At 45.8% G+C, this 17,706-nt stretch overlaps 1 protein-coding gene across 1 annotated transcript in view; it reads left to right on the top strand.

Moving 5' to 3' along the window:
- LOC141582573 (uncharacterized) overlaps positions 1–17,706 on the top strand; it is a 71,775-nt gene that overhangs the window by 50,761 nt on the left and 3,308 nt on the right. The window contains exons 3-5 of the mRNA XM_074390924.1: positions 4,072–4,195; positions 5,177–5,329; positions 5,523–16,336. Coding sequence (XP_074247025.1) covers positions 4,072–4,195; positions 5,177–5,185 — 133 coding nt within the window. The 3' untranslated portion in view covers positions 5,186–5,329; positions 5,523–16,336. The remainder of the gene's footprint in view (positions 1–4,071; positions 4,196–5,176; positions 5,330–5,522; positions 16,337–17,706) is intronic.

Below are 17,706 nucleotides of genomic sequence, written 5' to 3'. Positions count from 1 at the left end.
GGGAAACAGACCCTCCCTCTCAGTGATATCTCAATGGAACCAGTAGCAAAAAGTCTTCAGCCATTTTGAATTTACCACATGTACTGTTTTCCAGGGCAGAGTATACACCTTAAATCAATGGTAGTTATGTAACGCCACTGTGTCTTCACCTGGTGTAAGGGATGGAAAATAGAGATGGCACCACCTTTTTCATGGCTCTCTCTGACTCACTTGAAATTTATGCTCTGGCCCCTGCAATTTCCAGCCCTACATGTTAAGAGGTCCTGGCTTCCTTAAGGAAATTACTTCGTCAGTGGACATAAGAGTCTCATTGAAATTTCAGCTACGGCTGCTACTTGATCACTTTTAGCTCTGGTGCCAAGAAATTATCCAGAAAAGAAAAAAGTCACAACAGTCACAACCTGCAAGGAAAATTGACTCTGATTATCAGTGGGAGGTCAGCCTGCTCCCACACAAAATAGCAGAGGAAGAATTTCTTCGGTGCTCAGGGATCCCAGTGCTTCTCTCAACTGGAACAAACTCCATATAAAAAGCAAGTTGATCTGTGCAGTGGAAGGGATTAACTTTAGCGAATACTATAGTGCTTTGCCAAGATCCTTTCTTAGAATGATTTACCCAGCCAGCCACAGTGGCTCACGCATGTAATCCCAACACTTTAGGAGGCTGAGGTGGGTGGATTGCCTGAGATCAGGAGTTCGAGACCAGCCTGGGCAACACAGTGAAACCCTGTCTCTACTAAAACACAAAAAAATAGCCAGATATGGCAGCATGCACCTGTAGTCCCAGCTACTTGGTAGGCTGAGGCAGGAGAATTGCAAGAACCCGGGAGGTGGAGGTTGCAGTGAGCTGAGACTGTGCCACTGCACTCCAGCCTGGGCAACAGAGCAAGACTCCATCTCAAAAAAAAAAAACAAACAGAGAAGTGATTTACCCATAGCTTGGCTGCTTGTGGATCCCAGGTGTACCCCATTCCAGCATCATTGTTCATCATGTTGGTGAAGGAAGAATCTCCCACCCTAAATAGCACAAGGTAGCTGACTACATGACACCTTGCACTGGACAGATGTCATCAACAGCAGTTTACAAGTTACACGTACTCACGGCCTGTGCAAGAGGACAGCACACACCAGGCAGGGCCACATGAGGGGTGCACTCAGAAATAGAGTAAAGCGGAGGGACACAGAGGCAGGCTTTATAGGAACAAGGGGGCGTGGTGGCCTCTGGTGCCTGTGGGAGGATGTGGTTGGCTTGTTTGCATTATGGGCTGGCAGGGGCTACAGGCACAAGAGGTTGAGGATTGATGGGGGACACTGGTTCAGCCGACAGGGGAACAAGCCAGGCAGGGAGCAGGATAACTCACGGGGCCCCTTTGGGGCCTAGAAGCCTGAAGCACAGTTGAAAATAGTTCTTCTTCACATTTGAGTCTGCATATGCGGATGTTTTCACATCCACTCTAATTAAAGGAAGATGTGCCATTCCAATAAATGCACTCCACAGGTCAGTTCTGGGGAGGAGACCCCTAAAAAATGCAATGAGCACTGTATTGTCTCTTCAGGGAACTATAGTCAAAAAGCCACAAAATCAAAAGGAATCTTTCTACCATGTCACTTTATAACCAGGAAGGAGATTTGGGGTCATGGCCATTTAGAAGGAAGATGAAGCCCAGGCGCAGTGGCTCAAGCCTGTAATCCCAGCACTTTGGGAGGCCGAGGCGGGTGGATCACGAGGTCGAGAGATCGAGACCATCCTGGTCAACATAGTGAAACCCCGTCTCTACTAAAAATACAAAAAACTAGCCGGGCGTGGTGGCGCGTGCCTGTAATCCCAGCTACTTAGGAGGCTGAGGCAGGAGAATTGCCTGAGCCCAGGAGGCGGAGGTTGCGGTGAGCCGAGATTGCACCATTGCACTCCAGCCTGGGTAACGAGAGTGAAACTCCGTCTCAAAAAAAAAAAAAAAAAGAAGGAAGATGAAGATACGTGCAGTAAAAATAGTATAAAATAATTCACTAAAATCCCCTTTTACACATTCATTTATTAAGTTCAAAGTTACGTTATGGATTGGGGTTGGTGAGTTTTGTTTTTTGTTTTTTAATCAAGAGCTAGATAGTAAGTATTTTAGGCTTTGTGGGCCATATGGTCTCTGATGACTCAGTTTTGCTGCTGCTGTGCAAAAGCAGCCATGGACAATAATAAATGGGCATGGTTGTGCTTTAACGAGACTTTGGCTACGAGAGCTGGTGGCAGGCTGCACTGCGCCCACTGGTGTAGTTTATCAACCCATTATGAAAGTTTCTGTTCTCAAAAAACATTTCATAAGTTTGTATGTTACCTTACTTTTTTTTTTTTTTTTTTTTTTTGAGACGGAGTTTCGCTCTTGTTACCCAGGCTGGAGTGCAATGGCGCAATCTCGGCTCTCCGCAACCTCCGCCTCCTGGGTTCAGGCAATTCTCCTGCCTCAGCCTCCTGAGTAGCTGGGATTACAGGCACGCGCCACCATGCCCAGCTAATTTTTTGTATTTTTAGTAGAGACGGGGTTTCACCATGTTGACCAGGATGGTCTCGATCTCTCGACCTCGTGATCCACCCGCCTCGGCCTCCCAAAGTGCTGGGATTACAAGCTTGAGCCACCGCGCCCGGCCCGTTACCTTACTTTTTTAACCTTCCTTTGAAATGATCAGGTTGTGAGGTACCTGGACAATATTCTCTCATTTTATAGACGAGAAAACTGAGGTGCAGTACCTCTCCTGGGAACACTGGGATGAGTAGCAAGCCAAGTCTAGAAAACAGACTTCCCGACTCCTCCCACACCCTGCCTGTCGCTCAACCCAGCTGATACACTAGACTCCACCCATCAACACCAACTTTCTATCAGAATAGTCAGTTTTAAATTTCAGGGGGAAAAAAAAAAAACACACAGAAAAGAAAATTAGATAACTACTTTGCAGCGAGCTGGATTTTATTCATTGTTACATTGACCTTTTCTGTGTATGTACCTGTGTCTGTGAATTCTGTCCAGTGGAAAGGACCTACATTAAGGCTTGACCTGGTGTTTTGGTAATTGAACTAAAGGGATTTGCTTTGGACTGGGAGATCAGATTCTCCACTAAATATGATGAAGAATTCAGGGGTAACTTTTTCTCTTCCTGAAATTTTAAAAAACCATTTCCTCCCTCAATTCTTTCTTCTGTTTTCACGTTTCATTCACCAGGAGAAAGGCTGTGGCCCTGGTGTTCGAGGAGCCCCTTGTCTGAAGCAGCTGCTGCTCATGAACAGACATGCTCTGCACAGCAGCCCTCATTCCTAGAGGGAAGCCTTGTCATTGCTGTGAAGGAAAACGTTTAATGCTGAAACCAGGGGCCACTTAGGCTTTTCCAGACTTGGCCTTTCTGAGATACTGTAATTAAATGGAAGAGGTAATCATTCTGGGATTAAACTAGGAAATCGCATCTTCCTATTGTATCTGACTTAATTGGGTCCTGCAGTTATTAATCCACATGAATATGGTCTTTTTGCTAAAGCACACTTTCCCTGGATGCTGAACGTGGAGCCTTACAGTTTTGGGAATGGCTTGGCAGAATTCCTCTTTGGAAATTGGTGAAGATGGGCAAAGTATAAATCCATGAAGGGGGAGGGTCCCCGCAAAAAAAAGATGCCCTCACAGAAAACTGTGCACTGAGTGTCATTACAATGGGCAGCACACACAGGCCCCTGCTCTTCCTTCAGAGGGACAGGTTGGGAATATCCCTGGAGATGGTACGCCCTCATCCACACAGCCAGCAGCCTCTCCCCTGTTCTTTCTGCCTCCCTTATCATCCACACTCACCTTTATGGTACAGGACACATTGGCTTTGTTTGACCTTATTTGATACTGAATTTTTAAAGCTTGATGTTATAGGTTTTACCCCTTCAAACTAAAAAGTTTCTTTTAAACACTGAAATCATTGTTGCCACATTTTTCTAGGTGTTTAAAATGGTAGCTGCTTTATTTGTAGACAGAGCATAGAGATAAATGCTGGGGATAAGGATGCTTGTTTTTAACCTTATCATGTTTGTCTGATCTCTGGGTTCTAGGGGGTGTGGAAAAGGAAAGTTCTACAAATGGAATGACACAGTTACAGAAGACTTAGACCTAAATGACGAGCCCTGGAGTGTGAATGCTTTGGCGAAGAAAATAGAGCAAAAGTTTATCATCAAGGTAAGGATTTACAAATGGATGTTTTCCGTTAGTTTTGGTTTTTAATTTAGTTTTCTATAAAATTGAAAGTAGGATTCTTTGTGTTGAAAATGGAATGGACTATTTTTTCTAGTACTGCTGCTCTAGCTGTAGAACCATGAGTAGTTGGGGGATGAAATCAATATCAAAGAGAAACTAAAAAAGAAAGAAATCTACCCTTAAAAGTAGTTTCAGAAGAAATAGTTGTCCACTAAAATTTTCAGATTTCTTTTTAACTTACACAGGAACATAATTAATTAGAGAACCTCTTTTTGGCACCTGCATTTTACCACTGTGTTGATTCATCAGTGTGGCAAAGCAGTCTTTACCTCCAAACCCCCCACTCCCAGGACAAAAAATGTATGATGGAAAATACATCAAAAAACCCAACCACAATTCGCTATTTGAAAACGGTTTTGCAGAGATCTTAGCATTTCTGAAGCCTAATTTTGAGATATTCTAGTGGCGTTTCCAAATCTCCGCCTGTATTAGATTCAAGTTCTGTATCATGCCTCTGTAGCCAGGCATTAAATGGTGGTAGATTTGAAGGATTACACAGAGTATCATTGCCAGAAGTTACCTAGTTTTGGCCGGTCTGCTGAAGTGGCCAAACGAAGCCAGGGATGATCCCACCCTGTGCCACAGAACATAGTGTTTTAAATGTTAATTGCCATTTGCTGAAATTAGCCTTCCATAGGATATTTACCCTCTCTATTACCTATTCCCTTACTCTATTACCAAACAACTGTCTTATTTCCTACCCTTCCTCCCCAGCATCACCCTCCAAATGAGGGATCAATTTTAGTGCCAGAACTGAGGTCCCCTGACTTCCACTCTAAGCAGTACCCTAAAAAGACCCTCATGTTACCTACACTTTGCACTTAACACATTTAGTGAGTAACTTGTGGGATTCGTGGGCCCTTTGTTTTAGATTGTCATGACAAGAAAACCTTTTTTATTTAGGCTTCTTAATGCCATGCGGTAAAGCAAACACACACACTTGTGTACGCCAAAGTTACCGAATGCCCGTGTGCTCTTCCACTGGAGTGGGTCTGATGAGAACTCCCTGGGATCACCAAAGAAGACTATGTCCAGCAGGAAGCTGAGGGGGTCTCTGTAAGTTTTTCCATTGTGAACCCAAAATATCTGAGACAACTCTCGATAAATTTGGCAAGTTTATGTTCCCAAGGTTATGGATGTGACACACCCTCAGGAGGTTTTTGAGAACATGTGTCTAAGGTGGTTGGGGTACAAACTGCTTTTTTTTTTTTTTTATTGTTTTTCCTTTTTTTTTTTTTTTTTTTTACAGCTTACTTTTACACATTTTAGAGAGATGTGAGCCATCAATCAATATGTGTAAGACATGCATTGATTTTGTCCAGAAAGGTGGAACAACGTGAAGCACGGGAGAGGGCTTCCAGGTCATAAGTAGATAAGACAAATGGTTGCATTTTTCTGAGTCTCTGATTAGCCTTTTTTTTTTTTTTTTTTTTCCTTCGTACTTTAAGCTCTGGGATACATGTGCACATCCTGCAAGGTTGTTGCGTAGGTACACACATGCCATGGCGGTTTGCAGTCTCCATCCCCCCATCGCCTACCTGAGGCATTTCTCCCAGTGTTTTCCCTCCCCAGCCTTCCTGCCTCCCGCTGTCCCTCCTCTAACCTCCAACCCCCAACCCACCCCATTGTGTGATGCTCCCTTCCCTATGTCCATGTGTTCTCATATGTTCAACACCCATCTATGAGTGAGAACATGCGGTGTTTGATTTTCTGTTCTTGGACAAGTTTGCTGAGAATGATGGTTTCCGATTCATCCATGTCCCTACAAAGGAAACAGATTCATCATTTTTTTTTTTTTTGAGGCGGAGTTTTGCTCTTGTTACCCAGGCTGGAGTGCAATGGCGCGATCTCGGCTCACCGCAACCTCCACCTCCTGGGTTCAGGCAATTCTCCTGCCTCAGCCTCCTGAGTAGCTGGGATTACAGGCACGTGCCACCATGCCCAGCTAATTTTTTGTATTTTTAGTAGAGACGGGGTTTCACCATGTTGACCAGGATGGTCTCAATCTCTCGACCTCGTGATCCACCCGCCTCGGCCTCCCAAAGTGCTGGGATTACAGGCTTGAGCCACCGCGCCCGGTCAGATTCATCATTTTTTATTGCTGTGTAGTATTCCATGGTGTATATGTGCCACGTTTTCTTTGTCTAGTGTATCATTGATGGGCATTTGGGTTGGTTCCAGGTCTTTGCTATTGTAAACAGCAACAGAATGAACATAGGTGTGCATGTGTCTTTATCATAGAATGATTTATCATCCTTTAACATCAAAAAGCTTATCTCTCATGATCAAGTAGGCTTCATCCCAGGGATGCAAGGCTGGTTCAACATAGCCTTTTTTTAAATACACAATTTACATGTGAGAGGAGAGGAGAGGAAGCTTCACTTATGCCCTAGTCTGGCAACAGGGCTGAAGCAGCAATGAGATGTGCGTTTGTCTCAGGTGAACAGAGAGATGACACTGTGTTCTGTCCATTGTGTGGCTAATGGTGAGGGGGTATGGAGCTTCCTTATCTTTGTAGTTTTCTTATTGAGGAATAAACTGGGAGCAGGTTTGCGGATGCCGTTCCCAGCTTGACTTCCCTTTGGGTTAGTGATTTGGAGTCCTGAGATTTATTTCCTTTCACACCTTATAACCTGCTATGTGATTTATAGGTGACAGTGTGATCTTTGAGAACTTAGTATTTGGGATTTGAGGATAATTAACTAAGCTAGGGGGAAATTCTTAAAATAATCCTAAAAAGGAAATAAATCTCTTTTCTTTCTGATTTCTTCCTAGTCACTATTTCCTTGACAACAACTTACTCTGTGTTTAAGAAACATGCACCTAAGTTATTTCCTTCTAGAATTGAGATTTCTTTTTTTTAATTTACACTTGAGAGTCTTTGAAAAATGTTGGCAGCATTTACTGAATTACACATCATATCTGAAACATAGTACTATCTCAACATTCTAAGAATGCTGTTGCTTTTTACAGGTCCGTTGTCAGTGAATTGGCCTTTAATACATTAAATCAGGAAAGGATAGAATTTATTTTTCATGTGAAAATGTGATTAAATAGTTTATGAATTTTGAAAACCTGGCTCAGTACTTTATTGTTATAAGACTTTGAGTGTGTGGCTCTAATATGAGTTTATTTCACTGTTCTTTAAGGCTGTAATAGTGGAAACGATACATCACAGTAACATGTAGGAAGAATTCATTTCCCTGCTTACTAAACCATGATACTCAGTTTTAAATCCCATATGCCAACTAAGTAAAAACTTGCATTAAAATTTGTCCTGCAGTTTTTAATTTTTTATGTCACTCAGTTCTCCAAACTAATTGAAAGACTTTTTTTTAATTATGTAATTAAAACATAATTGTATATACTTAATGAGGCACAGTTTGATGTTTTGATACACATGCACATTGTATAATGATCAAGTTAAGTCTAATGCCCTGTTCATTTGAGTTGGCAAGTTTTAAAACTACAAAAACAATAGCCACTTTCTACTAGACAAAGTTTCCCAATCATCTTAGGTCAGTTCCGTCTTCACCAGCAGTTTCGTGTCAGTCATCTCCTTGTTGCATTGGCCTAATAATGCCCAGCTGTCTATTAGAACCAAGCTGATTTAAAAAGGCAAGAAGGAAAGGCTTTTGGAGAAAATGCCTGTTTGAATATACCAGGTAAGAACCCTGTGAAAAATCCTAAAAGGGAGAATCAGGTCAATGTCAGAGTAGAGTGTAGCTGGTAGGTCCAGAAGCGCTCCTGATGGCCTTCTTCTGGATTAGTTAGGCCTCTGGGGCCACAACTTTTCACCCACCTTGCTTGTGAATCTTTTTTTTTTTTTTTTTTGAGACGGAGTTTCGCTCTTGTTACCCAGGCTGGAGTGCAATGGCGCAATCTCGGCTCACCGCAACCTCCACCTCCTGGGTTCAGGCAATTCTCCTGCCTCAGCCTCCTGGGTAGCTGGGATTATAGGCACGGCACGTGCCACCATGCCCAGCTAATTTTTTGTATTTTTAGTAGAGACGGGGTTTCACCATGTTGACCAGGTTGGTCTCGATCTCTCGACCTCGTGATCCACCCGCCTCGGCCTCCCAAAGTGCTGGGATTACAGGCTTGAGCCACCGCGCCCGGCCTTGTGAATCTTTTATGCCAGGCCACAGTGGTGACTGTAGAGCTAGTGCCATGGAGTGCTAAGGACACAGATGTGAGAACACACTCGATTGGCCAGCACCATCACTGAGCTGCTCTGTGATGTGAATGATGTCAGAAAAGAGAGGTGTGGGGAGCGGGGTAAGGAAACACACTGCTGAAATTAACTTATTTTATCTGGAGAGAGGAACAAGTGAAGGCTCATAAGGATTGGGTAATGACTAATAGGGTGGTGATGGCCATTATTTATTGTATACCTACTCTGAGCACCATGCTTTAAATAAATCTTCAATTCTTAAAAAACCCTCAGGAGGTGATGGGTTGTACCTATATTTCCATTTTTCAGATAAAAAACAAGTCCAGAAAAGGAAAAGTGAACATCTAGTGTCACAGAGCAGGGATTTAAAATCAGAAGTGTCTACCATGTCTGGGTGTTTTACACTGATCAAAAGTGAGAAGCAAAGAATTTATATATATCTATAAGGGTGGGTGCAGTGACTCACGCCTGTAATGCCAGCACTTTAGGAGTCCGAGGCTGAGGTGAGAGGATTTCTAGAGGCCAGGAGGTGGAGATCAACCTGGGCAACATACTGAGATCCTTCCATACAGAAAAAAAGCCAGTTGTGGTGCCGTCCACCTATACTGCTAGCTACTTCACAGGCTGAGGCAGGCAGGAGTTCAAGGCTGCAGTGAGCTGTGATTGCACCACAGAGTCAGACCTCTCTCAAAAATTATATAGGCTAGGCACGGTGGCTCACACCTTGTAATCCCAGCCCTTTGGGAGGCCAAGCTGGGCGTATCATAAGGTTAAGAGATTGAGACCATCGTGGCCAACATGGTACAATCCCATCTCTACTAGAAATACAAAAATTAGACGGGCATGGTGGTGCACGCCTGTAGTCCAAGCTACTCGGGAGGCCGAGGCAGGAGAATTACTTGAACTTGCAAGGGGGAGGTTGCAGTGAGCCAAGATCGCACCACTGCACTCGAGCCTGCCTATAGAGCAGGCGTCCCCAAACTATGGCATGCGCCCCCCTGAGGCCATTTATCCGGCCCCCCGCCACCCTTCAGGAAGGGGCACCTCTTTCATTGGTGGTCAGTGAGAGGAGCACAGTATGTGGCGGCCCTCCAATGGTCTGAGGGACAGTGATCTGGCCCCCTGTGTAAAAAGTTTGGGGACACCTGCTATAGAGGGAGACTCCATCTCAAGTAATAATAATTATTTGTATAAATAAGTAGAGATGTAGATAAAGAGGTGAAGGGGAGTACAGGGTGAATCTAGGCAGGAACCAGAGCCAGAACTAAAGGAGCCACGTGTGCTGATTGATTTAAGCTCAGGAGCTGTGAGGGCCACTGAAAGACCTTGTGTGGAGACTGATGTGATCTAACTGGCCTCCTAGCCTAGCCCTAGCGAGCGGGAGTGGAGGGGATGGCTGGGAGGGAAAGAGAGTAGTTGGGAAGCCCATCAGCCCAATCCAGGCAGGAGAGAGCAGGGCCCTCCCGAGGCTTCAGAGTGAGGATGGAGAGAGGCAGACTGGGGTGCTGCTTAGAGGGTGAGCCGGTGTGAGTAGAGATGCAGGCATGCGCAGTGGAGTCTTTCGCCAAGGTGGGAACAGGTGGATCAGGTGAGACTCATGTGCGGGAACCCACAGGACTCGTGTCTCCCTGTGTGTGTGGAGTGAGGGAGAGACCTTGGGGATGAGTCCTGCGCTTCTAACAGGGAGAGCACCTGACTGGCGCCTTTGGATGAGACACAGGACCTTCTAGTTCTAGAGTAGCAGAGTGTGAGGGAGAAGATGCAGGGTGAGCCTGGATTTCCACCCAGTAAGTGAGGGACCTGTGGGTTGTCCAGGGAGGGCAGCTGGGAGGTGGTTTTGTGTGTGGGTCTAAAGCTGCATCTAAGGGGCAATATCCTAGGAGGAGCTGATGTGACAGGCCCAGATGCGACTGCCCACCAAGTGTGCACACTGATGAGAGTGGAGGGCAGGGAGGCTCCTAGCCCTGAGCTTTCCGAAGGTCTGAGACAGGACCAGAAGCCTGAGTAAAAACCTTTAGCTCATTAGGAAGAAACCAGATGTAACAATGTAACAATTCTACAAAATACAATTATATTTCAAAAGCAAAATTAGAAAAAGATATTCTGCCTCTGAGTTGATGTGGGCAAGTCCCCTCCAAAGGCATGCTCCTTAAGTCTAAGAAAGGAGGTAGGGTGTGAGAAGTCATATTATCCTTCTCTAGGACCCACACCCCTCATTATACAGCCCCCAGGACTCGCCTTCTTCCCAGGGGTGAACTCCCCTCTCTGTCCTTTCCTTCATCCTGCCAGGTCCCTCACCCTTGAAGAGGGCACTCGCGATGCTCCACATAGTGTTTGTGGGTTCGTAACATTTTGAAGTGAAGTTCCCACAAGAGGGTCCTGCTGAACCTCATCTGGGGTCACATTGTCCCTCAGGTGACCCACCGTGGCCTCCATGCTGCTTGATGTGGTCAGGCAATCCCAAAAGATCTGGTCCTTCTTCCTCTGGTGTCCCACCGTGGCCTCCATGCTGCTTGATGTGATCAGGCAATACCAAAAGATCTGGTCCTTCTTTTTCTCGTGTCCCACAGTGGCCTCCATGCTGCTTGATGTGGTCTGGCAATCCCAAAAGATCTGGTCCTTCTTCCTCTGGTGTCCCACTGTGGCCTCCATGCTGCTTGATCTGGTTGGGTAGTCCCCACAAGATATGGTCCTTCTTCCTCTGGTGTCCCACCGTGCCCTCCATGCTGCTTGATGTGGTCAGGCAATCCCAAAAGATCTGGTCCTTCCTCCTCTGGTGTCCCACCGTGGCCTCCTTGCGGCTTGCTGTGTTCAGGCAATCCCAAAAGATCTGGTCCGTCTTCCTCAGGTGTCCCACCGTGGCCTCCATGCTGCTTGATCTGGTCAGGCAATCCCAAAAGATCTGATCCTTCTTCCTCTAGTGTCCTACCGTGGCCTCCGTGCTGCTTGATGTGGTCAGGTAGTCCCAAAAGATCTGGTCCTTCTTCCTCAGGTGTCCCACGATGGCCTCCATGCTGCTTGATCTGGTCAGGCAATCTTAAAAGATCTGGTCCTTCTTCCTCTGGTGTCCCACCTTGGCCTCCATGCTGCTTGATGTGATCAGGCAATCCCAAAATCTGGTTCTTCTTTTTCTCATGTCCCACAGTGGCCTCCATGCTGCTTGATGTGGTCTGGCAATCCCGAACGATCTGGTTCTTCTTCCTCTCGTGTCCCACCATGGCCTCCATGCTGCTTGATATGGTCAGGCAGTCCGCACGAGAGCTGATCCTTCTTCCTCTGGTGTCCCACCATGCTTCCATGCTGCTTGATGTGGTCAGGCAATCCCAAAAGATACGGTCCTTCTTCTGGTGTCCCACCGTCACCTCCGCACTGCTTGGTCTGGTCAGGAGCACTCTTGAGCGCCCCCTTGCTGCCTGCCTGCTCCGCGCCTTCTGCTAACTCCAGGCAATGACATCCTATGCTTTCTCCAGGCAAGTGTCCGTGTGGTACCACCCTGCTGGAGTAGATTTTGTTCTTATTGTCCATCCACCCCTCCCCACTCCCACTTCTCAGGATCTTACTTCACACCTCACCCTCTTCCAGTGCTCAACTCACCTGCCTGGGCTTCTCAGCACCTGCATGGTCACTGCCGGTGCACAGGGCCTGGAAAGGACTCACCACTAAGTGGCCAACCCAAGAGGCAGTGGACATAGGACTGGATCTCATCTTGGCCAGTCATTCCCTAAAAGAAATTTTGTAAGGAGTCAGAAACCTCTCCCACTTAAAAGCAGATGTCCACAATTTAAACTCTGTTTGTATCTCAGATAACTGGAGGTTTTCTTTGTAAGAGAACATTCTGGCCAATGTAGCCAATATCACTAACATATAATATAGACAGAATAACTCTTTCCAATCCTCATAACACGGTGACTTCAGAGTTTTGTAAAATATGGAATTGTTGCAAAATACATATAATGTAAAACTTACCATGTTAGGCATTTTTTTTTTTTTCCTTTCAGAATCTTGATCTGTCACCCAAGCTGGAGTGCAGTGGCAGGATCTCAGCTCACTGCAACCTCTGCCTCCTGGGTTGAAGCAATTCTGCTGCCTCAGCCTCCCAAGTAGCTGGGATTACAGGTGTGCGCCACCACGCCCAGCAAATTTTTTTGTATTTTTAGAGGAGACAGGGTTTCACCATATTTGCCTGGCTGGTCTCCAACTCCTGACCTTCTGATTGACCCACCATGACCTCCCCATCTTAGGCATTTTTACATTCACAATATAGTCATACTAAAGATATTCATATTGCATGAAACCTGTCCCCAGAACATCTTTACACACATGAAACAACTCTGCATCTCCCTGGCCCTCCAGCCCCTGGCAGTCCACATCTTACCTTTTTATTTTCTGTGAATGACTCTAGATACTTTATATAATATCATTTACTTTAAAAGATCCAAAAGTATGCCCAGGATGGGGGAATTAGCCACCGAAGTTTAGTGAGCCCCTAAACACCGACTTTAAAGCCTGTGCTCTTCTCCACCATATGTTCATTCATTCATTCTGGAAACCATGTGTTGCGAGGTGCGTTTTAGTTTCTGGGAGACAGTGTTGAACGTGTTTTTCTATTGGATTGGTTGTCTGTTTATTAGTTTGTTGAAGTTCTTTAGTGAGAATCGTCTGTGCTGCAAATACATTTTCTGTGTGGCTTGCCATTTTAGTCTCTTAATGCTATCTTTTTGACATCGAAACTTTAAATGTGGTCAGATATATTAGTCTTTCCCTTTATGGTTATTGTTTCTTCACTGCCATTTATAGCATCTTTAATGTATTGTCTGTCTAGACTAAATATCATCTAGTATCCACACTGAGAGAGAAAAAGGAACCTGATAAAGATAATTTTAACGTTTTATTTAACTCAGTATATCCAAATTATTACAACTTCAAAGTTTCAATATAAAAATTGAGACATGGCCGGGCACGGTGTCTCATGCCTGTAATCCCAGCACTTTGGGAGGCCGAGGCAGGCGAATCACCTGACGTCAGGAGTGTGAGACCAGCCTGACCGACATGGTGAAACCCCATCTCTTCTGAATACAAAAAATTAGCTGAATGTGATGGAGGAAAGTTATAGTGAAAATTTGACCGTTGATCGGCATAATTTCTTATTTGAAAGCTGCCTCCATTATATAGGTTCTTCCAGGAACTCAAACACTGTTAAGTCAAACATGGGAGTATAGTTTGTATTATTTCTTCCTGTTTTCACAATAAATGAACCTCATCTGAGGTCACACTTTGTCCATTAAATCATCAGCACAAAGCCTGGTAGTACTTTACTAAAATGACTGCATTCTTTGTGTTTTTTTTTTTTTTTTTTTTTTTTGAGACGGAGTTTCGCTCTTGTTACCCAGGCTGGAGTGCAATGGCGCGATCTCGGCTCACCGCAACCTCCGCCTCCTGGGTTCAAGCAATTCTCCTGCCTCCGCCTCCCTAGTAGCTGGGACTACAGGCGTGCACCACCATGCCCAGCTAATTTTTGTATTCTTAGTAGAGACGGGGTTTCACCATGTTGACCAGGATGGTCTCGATCTCTTGACCTCGTGATCCACCCGCCTCGGCCTCCCAAAGTGCTGGGATTACAGGCATGAGCCACCGCGCCCAGCCAAATGACTGCATTCTTTGGATTTCCTCATTCTGTGGTTCAAGATTCATTTTTGTTGAGTCCTTATGAGAAAAAACAGTATGGATCTTAACAGTTTCTGTCCATCCTAATGGCAGAGCTCTCTGACTTGGGCATATGCTGCCAGGCTGGGTAGTTTTATACTTTGTTTTCTTGTTTTGCTTTAAAGCAATGATTCAGCATATATTTTGCCCCATACATTTTAACACTAAGCCTTAGGACTGAATCACCTCCACTTAAATTGATGACACAAGCAGTTAATAATCATTTCTGGGTTTCTACCTAACCTTCTAATTGTCTATTAAAGCCAATTTTCTGTGTGTCCCAGTAAAGGGTTCCTCTTTCTCTTTCCACACTGGCACATCCACTTCCCCCACTCTTGGCATGTAGGAAATATGCATTTTTTTTTTTGAGACAGAGTTTCGCTCTTGTTACCCAGCCTGGAGTGCAATGGCACAATCTTGGCTCACCGCAACCTCCGCCTCCTGGGTTCAGGCAATTCTCCTGCCTCAGCCTCCTGAGTAGCTGGGATTACAGGCATGCGCCACCATGCCCAGCTAATTTTTTGTATTTTTAGTAGAGACGGGGTTTCACCTTGTTGACCAAGGTTGGTCTCGATCTCTTGACCTTGTGATCCACCCGCCTCAGCCTCCCAAAGTGCTGGGATTACAGGCTTGAGCCACCGCGCCCGGCGGAAATATGCATTTACGTAATTGGAAACATCTGGATTTCTGATGCCAAAGGGTTAAAGCCTCTTAGATTTGATTGCAGTGATACACAGCCACTATTCTATTTTTGATCAGTGACCTTTGGGCCGCTGTTTAACTGGGGCACTGGACATCAGTGTCAGCACCAGGGTTTTTGTTTTGTTTCTCTTGGGTCTTTCTTTCCTGGCACATGTGAATTTTGTTCTGTGTAAAATGAAATGACTTTCTCTTGTTCTCTGATGATGGGTTTAAAATTTAAAAAGCATCTGGTTTTGGTATGGGGATGATCCAGGATTGTGTTAAGACTCAGATATATTAGTTACTTGTACATTTATTTGGATCTTTGCAAGGGGAAAACTAAAAGTGATGAGTTTTATGTAATTAATTAAATTTGTTACAGCTTTTCATGTTCAGGATAAATAATTTTTCAACATTGGGTGAGAACCCTTGCAACAGTTTATTGATAAGGTGACTTTTACCGTAGGACAACCGTTGCATGCCAATTTCTATGTGTGTAAAACACTTCAAAAATGATTTAAAAGATACTAAGTTTAAAATTGATTGTATCTAATATGCCCCAGATTTGGCAAATAACAATTCTTTAAAAAAAAAAATCCAGTGCAAGTTCTACACTTAATAACACAATTCAAGTGCTCAGTAGTCACGCATGGGCAGACCAGTGTGGGGTCTCTTCCTGCTCTTATTCTGTGCCATTTGTCTATGCTTTCCTCACTCCTACACTATCTTAATTTCCATAATTTTCATGATGAGTTCTGATATCTGGTAGGCAAAAATGTCTTCTTAGGAGAGTGTTGGTTAGCCTTGGCTTTTTACATTTCCATATACATTTTAGTTGTCAAGTTCTCAAAAATATAGCGGGATTTTGATTGAGATTCTGTTGAATCTAGATATCTAAAGTCCCTGCCATGGTTCTGGAATCCTAGGGTAAATACAAATAAATTCTGGAATAAACAAGACCCGAAAAACATGAACAAAAGCAAAACTGAGTCTCCCGTCTATCTATAGCAGGGCATTGTGCCCTGTGAGCCGTCAGGGGTCATGGTTCTTGCACTCACCTTAACCCAGGGCAGGACTTACCCTCCTAGAGAAGAGGTGAGGTGCTTCCCACTCCTCACTCCCCTCTACCTTCTCTGTCACCGGCCCTGTGGTTTGCTCTGTGGCTACAGACCGACTTCCATGGAGAAGCCCAGGACACATGTAGAAGCTCAGGCAGGCTGGCTGATCAGGCAGGGAAGGAAGGGAGCAGAGTGTTTAGAGAAAGGAAATCCAAGAGGATTGACAATGGGAATGAAGGCAAAATACGGATGGCGGTAGGTGAGCAGGACCTGGCCGCGGAAAGGGCTCCCGGGACTCACTGAGGCAGAACGCTGGCTTGCCGTTGTCTTGCTTTCCTTTGTCCAGCAGGTCAGGCTGCTGAAGATGGTCCCGGCCATCCTGAACGGCACCAGCACTGCTCCAGGAGCAGGAAAACCACCCCCAAGATGAGATGTGTGAACTGCCAGGTCTGGTGGGGGGTGGGGGGGCTGGAGGCTGGGGACTAAAAACGGGGAGGGCTAGGAGGAGGGGTAGAGGAATGGCTAGGGGAGGCATGGTAAGGAATTCTGATACCACGGCATTGGAAAACCAGGGAAGAAGGAGGAGTAGAGGAAGAGCTAGAGGAGTGACGGGAAGGAGTCCTGGGACCACGGCTTTGGGAAGCAGTGCGAGGAGGAGGAGTAAGGGAAGAGCTAGAGGAGCCATTGGAAGGAGTCCTGGGACCACGGCTTTGGGAAGCAGTGCGAGGAGGAGGAGTACGGGAAGAGCTAGAGGAGTCCAGGGAAGGAGTCCTGGGACCACGGCTTTGGGAAGCAGAGCTAGATGGAGGAGTAGGGGAAGAGCTAGAGGAGCCATGGGAAGGAGTCCTGGGGCTACGGCACTGGGAAGCAGGGCTAGAAGGATAAGTAGGGGAATCGTTAGAGGAGCCGTAGGAAGGAGTTGTGGGAGCACGGCATTGGGAAGCAGGGCTAGAAGGAGGAGTAGAGGAAGAGCTAGAGAAGCCATCGGAAGGAGTTCTGGGGAAACGGCATTGGGAAGCAGGGCTGGAAGGAGGAGCGGGGGAAGAGCTAGAGGAGTCATCGGAAGGAGTTCTGGGACCAAGGCAGTGTAAAGCAGGGCGAGGAGGAGGAGTAGAGGAAGAGCTAGAGGAGCCATAGGAAGGAATTCTGGGAGCAAGGTGCTGGAAATCAGGGCTAGAAGGAGGAATGGGGGAAGAGCCAGAGGAGCCATAGGAAGGAGTCGTGGGGCAACGGCATTGGGAAACAGGGCTAGAAGGATAAGTAGGAGAAGAGCTAGAGGAATCATGGGAAGTAGTTCTGGGACCATGGTACTGGTCAGCAGGGTTAGGAGGAGTAGGGGAAGAGGTAGGGTAGTTACAGGCAAAAATTCTGGAACCACAGCAGTCACAAGCAGGTTTAGGAGGTCTAGTGGCATAGTGGCTCAAACCACAGAGTTTGCAAATAGATGGTGCGTAACGAAGAACAGAAGAGCAGGGCAGGGAGAGTTTTAGGGTAGGGTAGTGGGGAAGGTGGGCCTGAGCCAGAGTGGGATAACAGTTAGAGCAGAAAACTGAAAAATCTATATACTTCTGGAGAGGAGTAAGAGGGCTGTCAGGCCGAAGAGAAATAGGGGGTAAGTGGATTGGCTTAGGAGAGCAAGTTGACTTAGGAGAGCGGGTTGGATTAGGAGGGCGGGGTGTATTAGGAGGGCGGGGTGTATTCGGAGGGTGTGGTATCAGGTGGGATGGAGGTTGAGAAATCGGAGGGAGCTTTCTTGTCATTTCTTCAGTGAGGATTCTAGTTAGTCACTTGTCCCAATGAGTCCAAATGAGTAACTG

The sequence above is a fragment of the Saimiri boliviensis genome, chromosome 21 (genome assembly GCF_048565385.1).
Source record: "Saimiri boliviensis isolate mSaiBol1 chromosome 21, mSaiBol1.pri, whole genome shotgun sequence".
Classification (NCBI taxonomy): domain Eukaryota; kingdom Metazoa; phylum Chordata; class Mammalia; order Primates; family Cebidae; genus Saimiri; species Saimiri boliviensis.
This window is presented reverse-complemented; position numbering and strand designations above follow the sequence as displayed.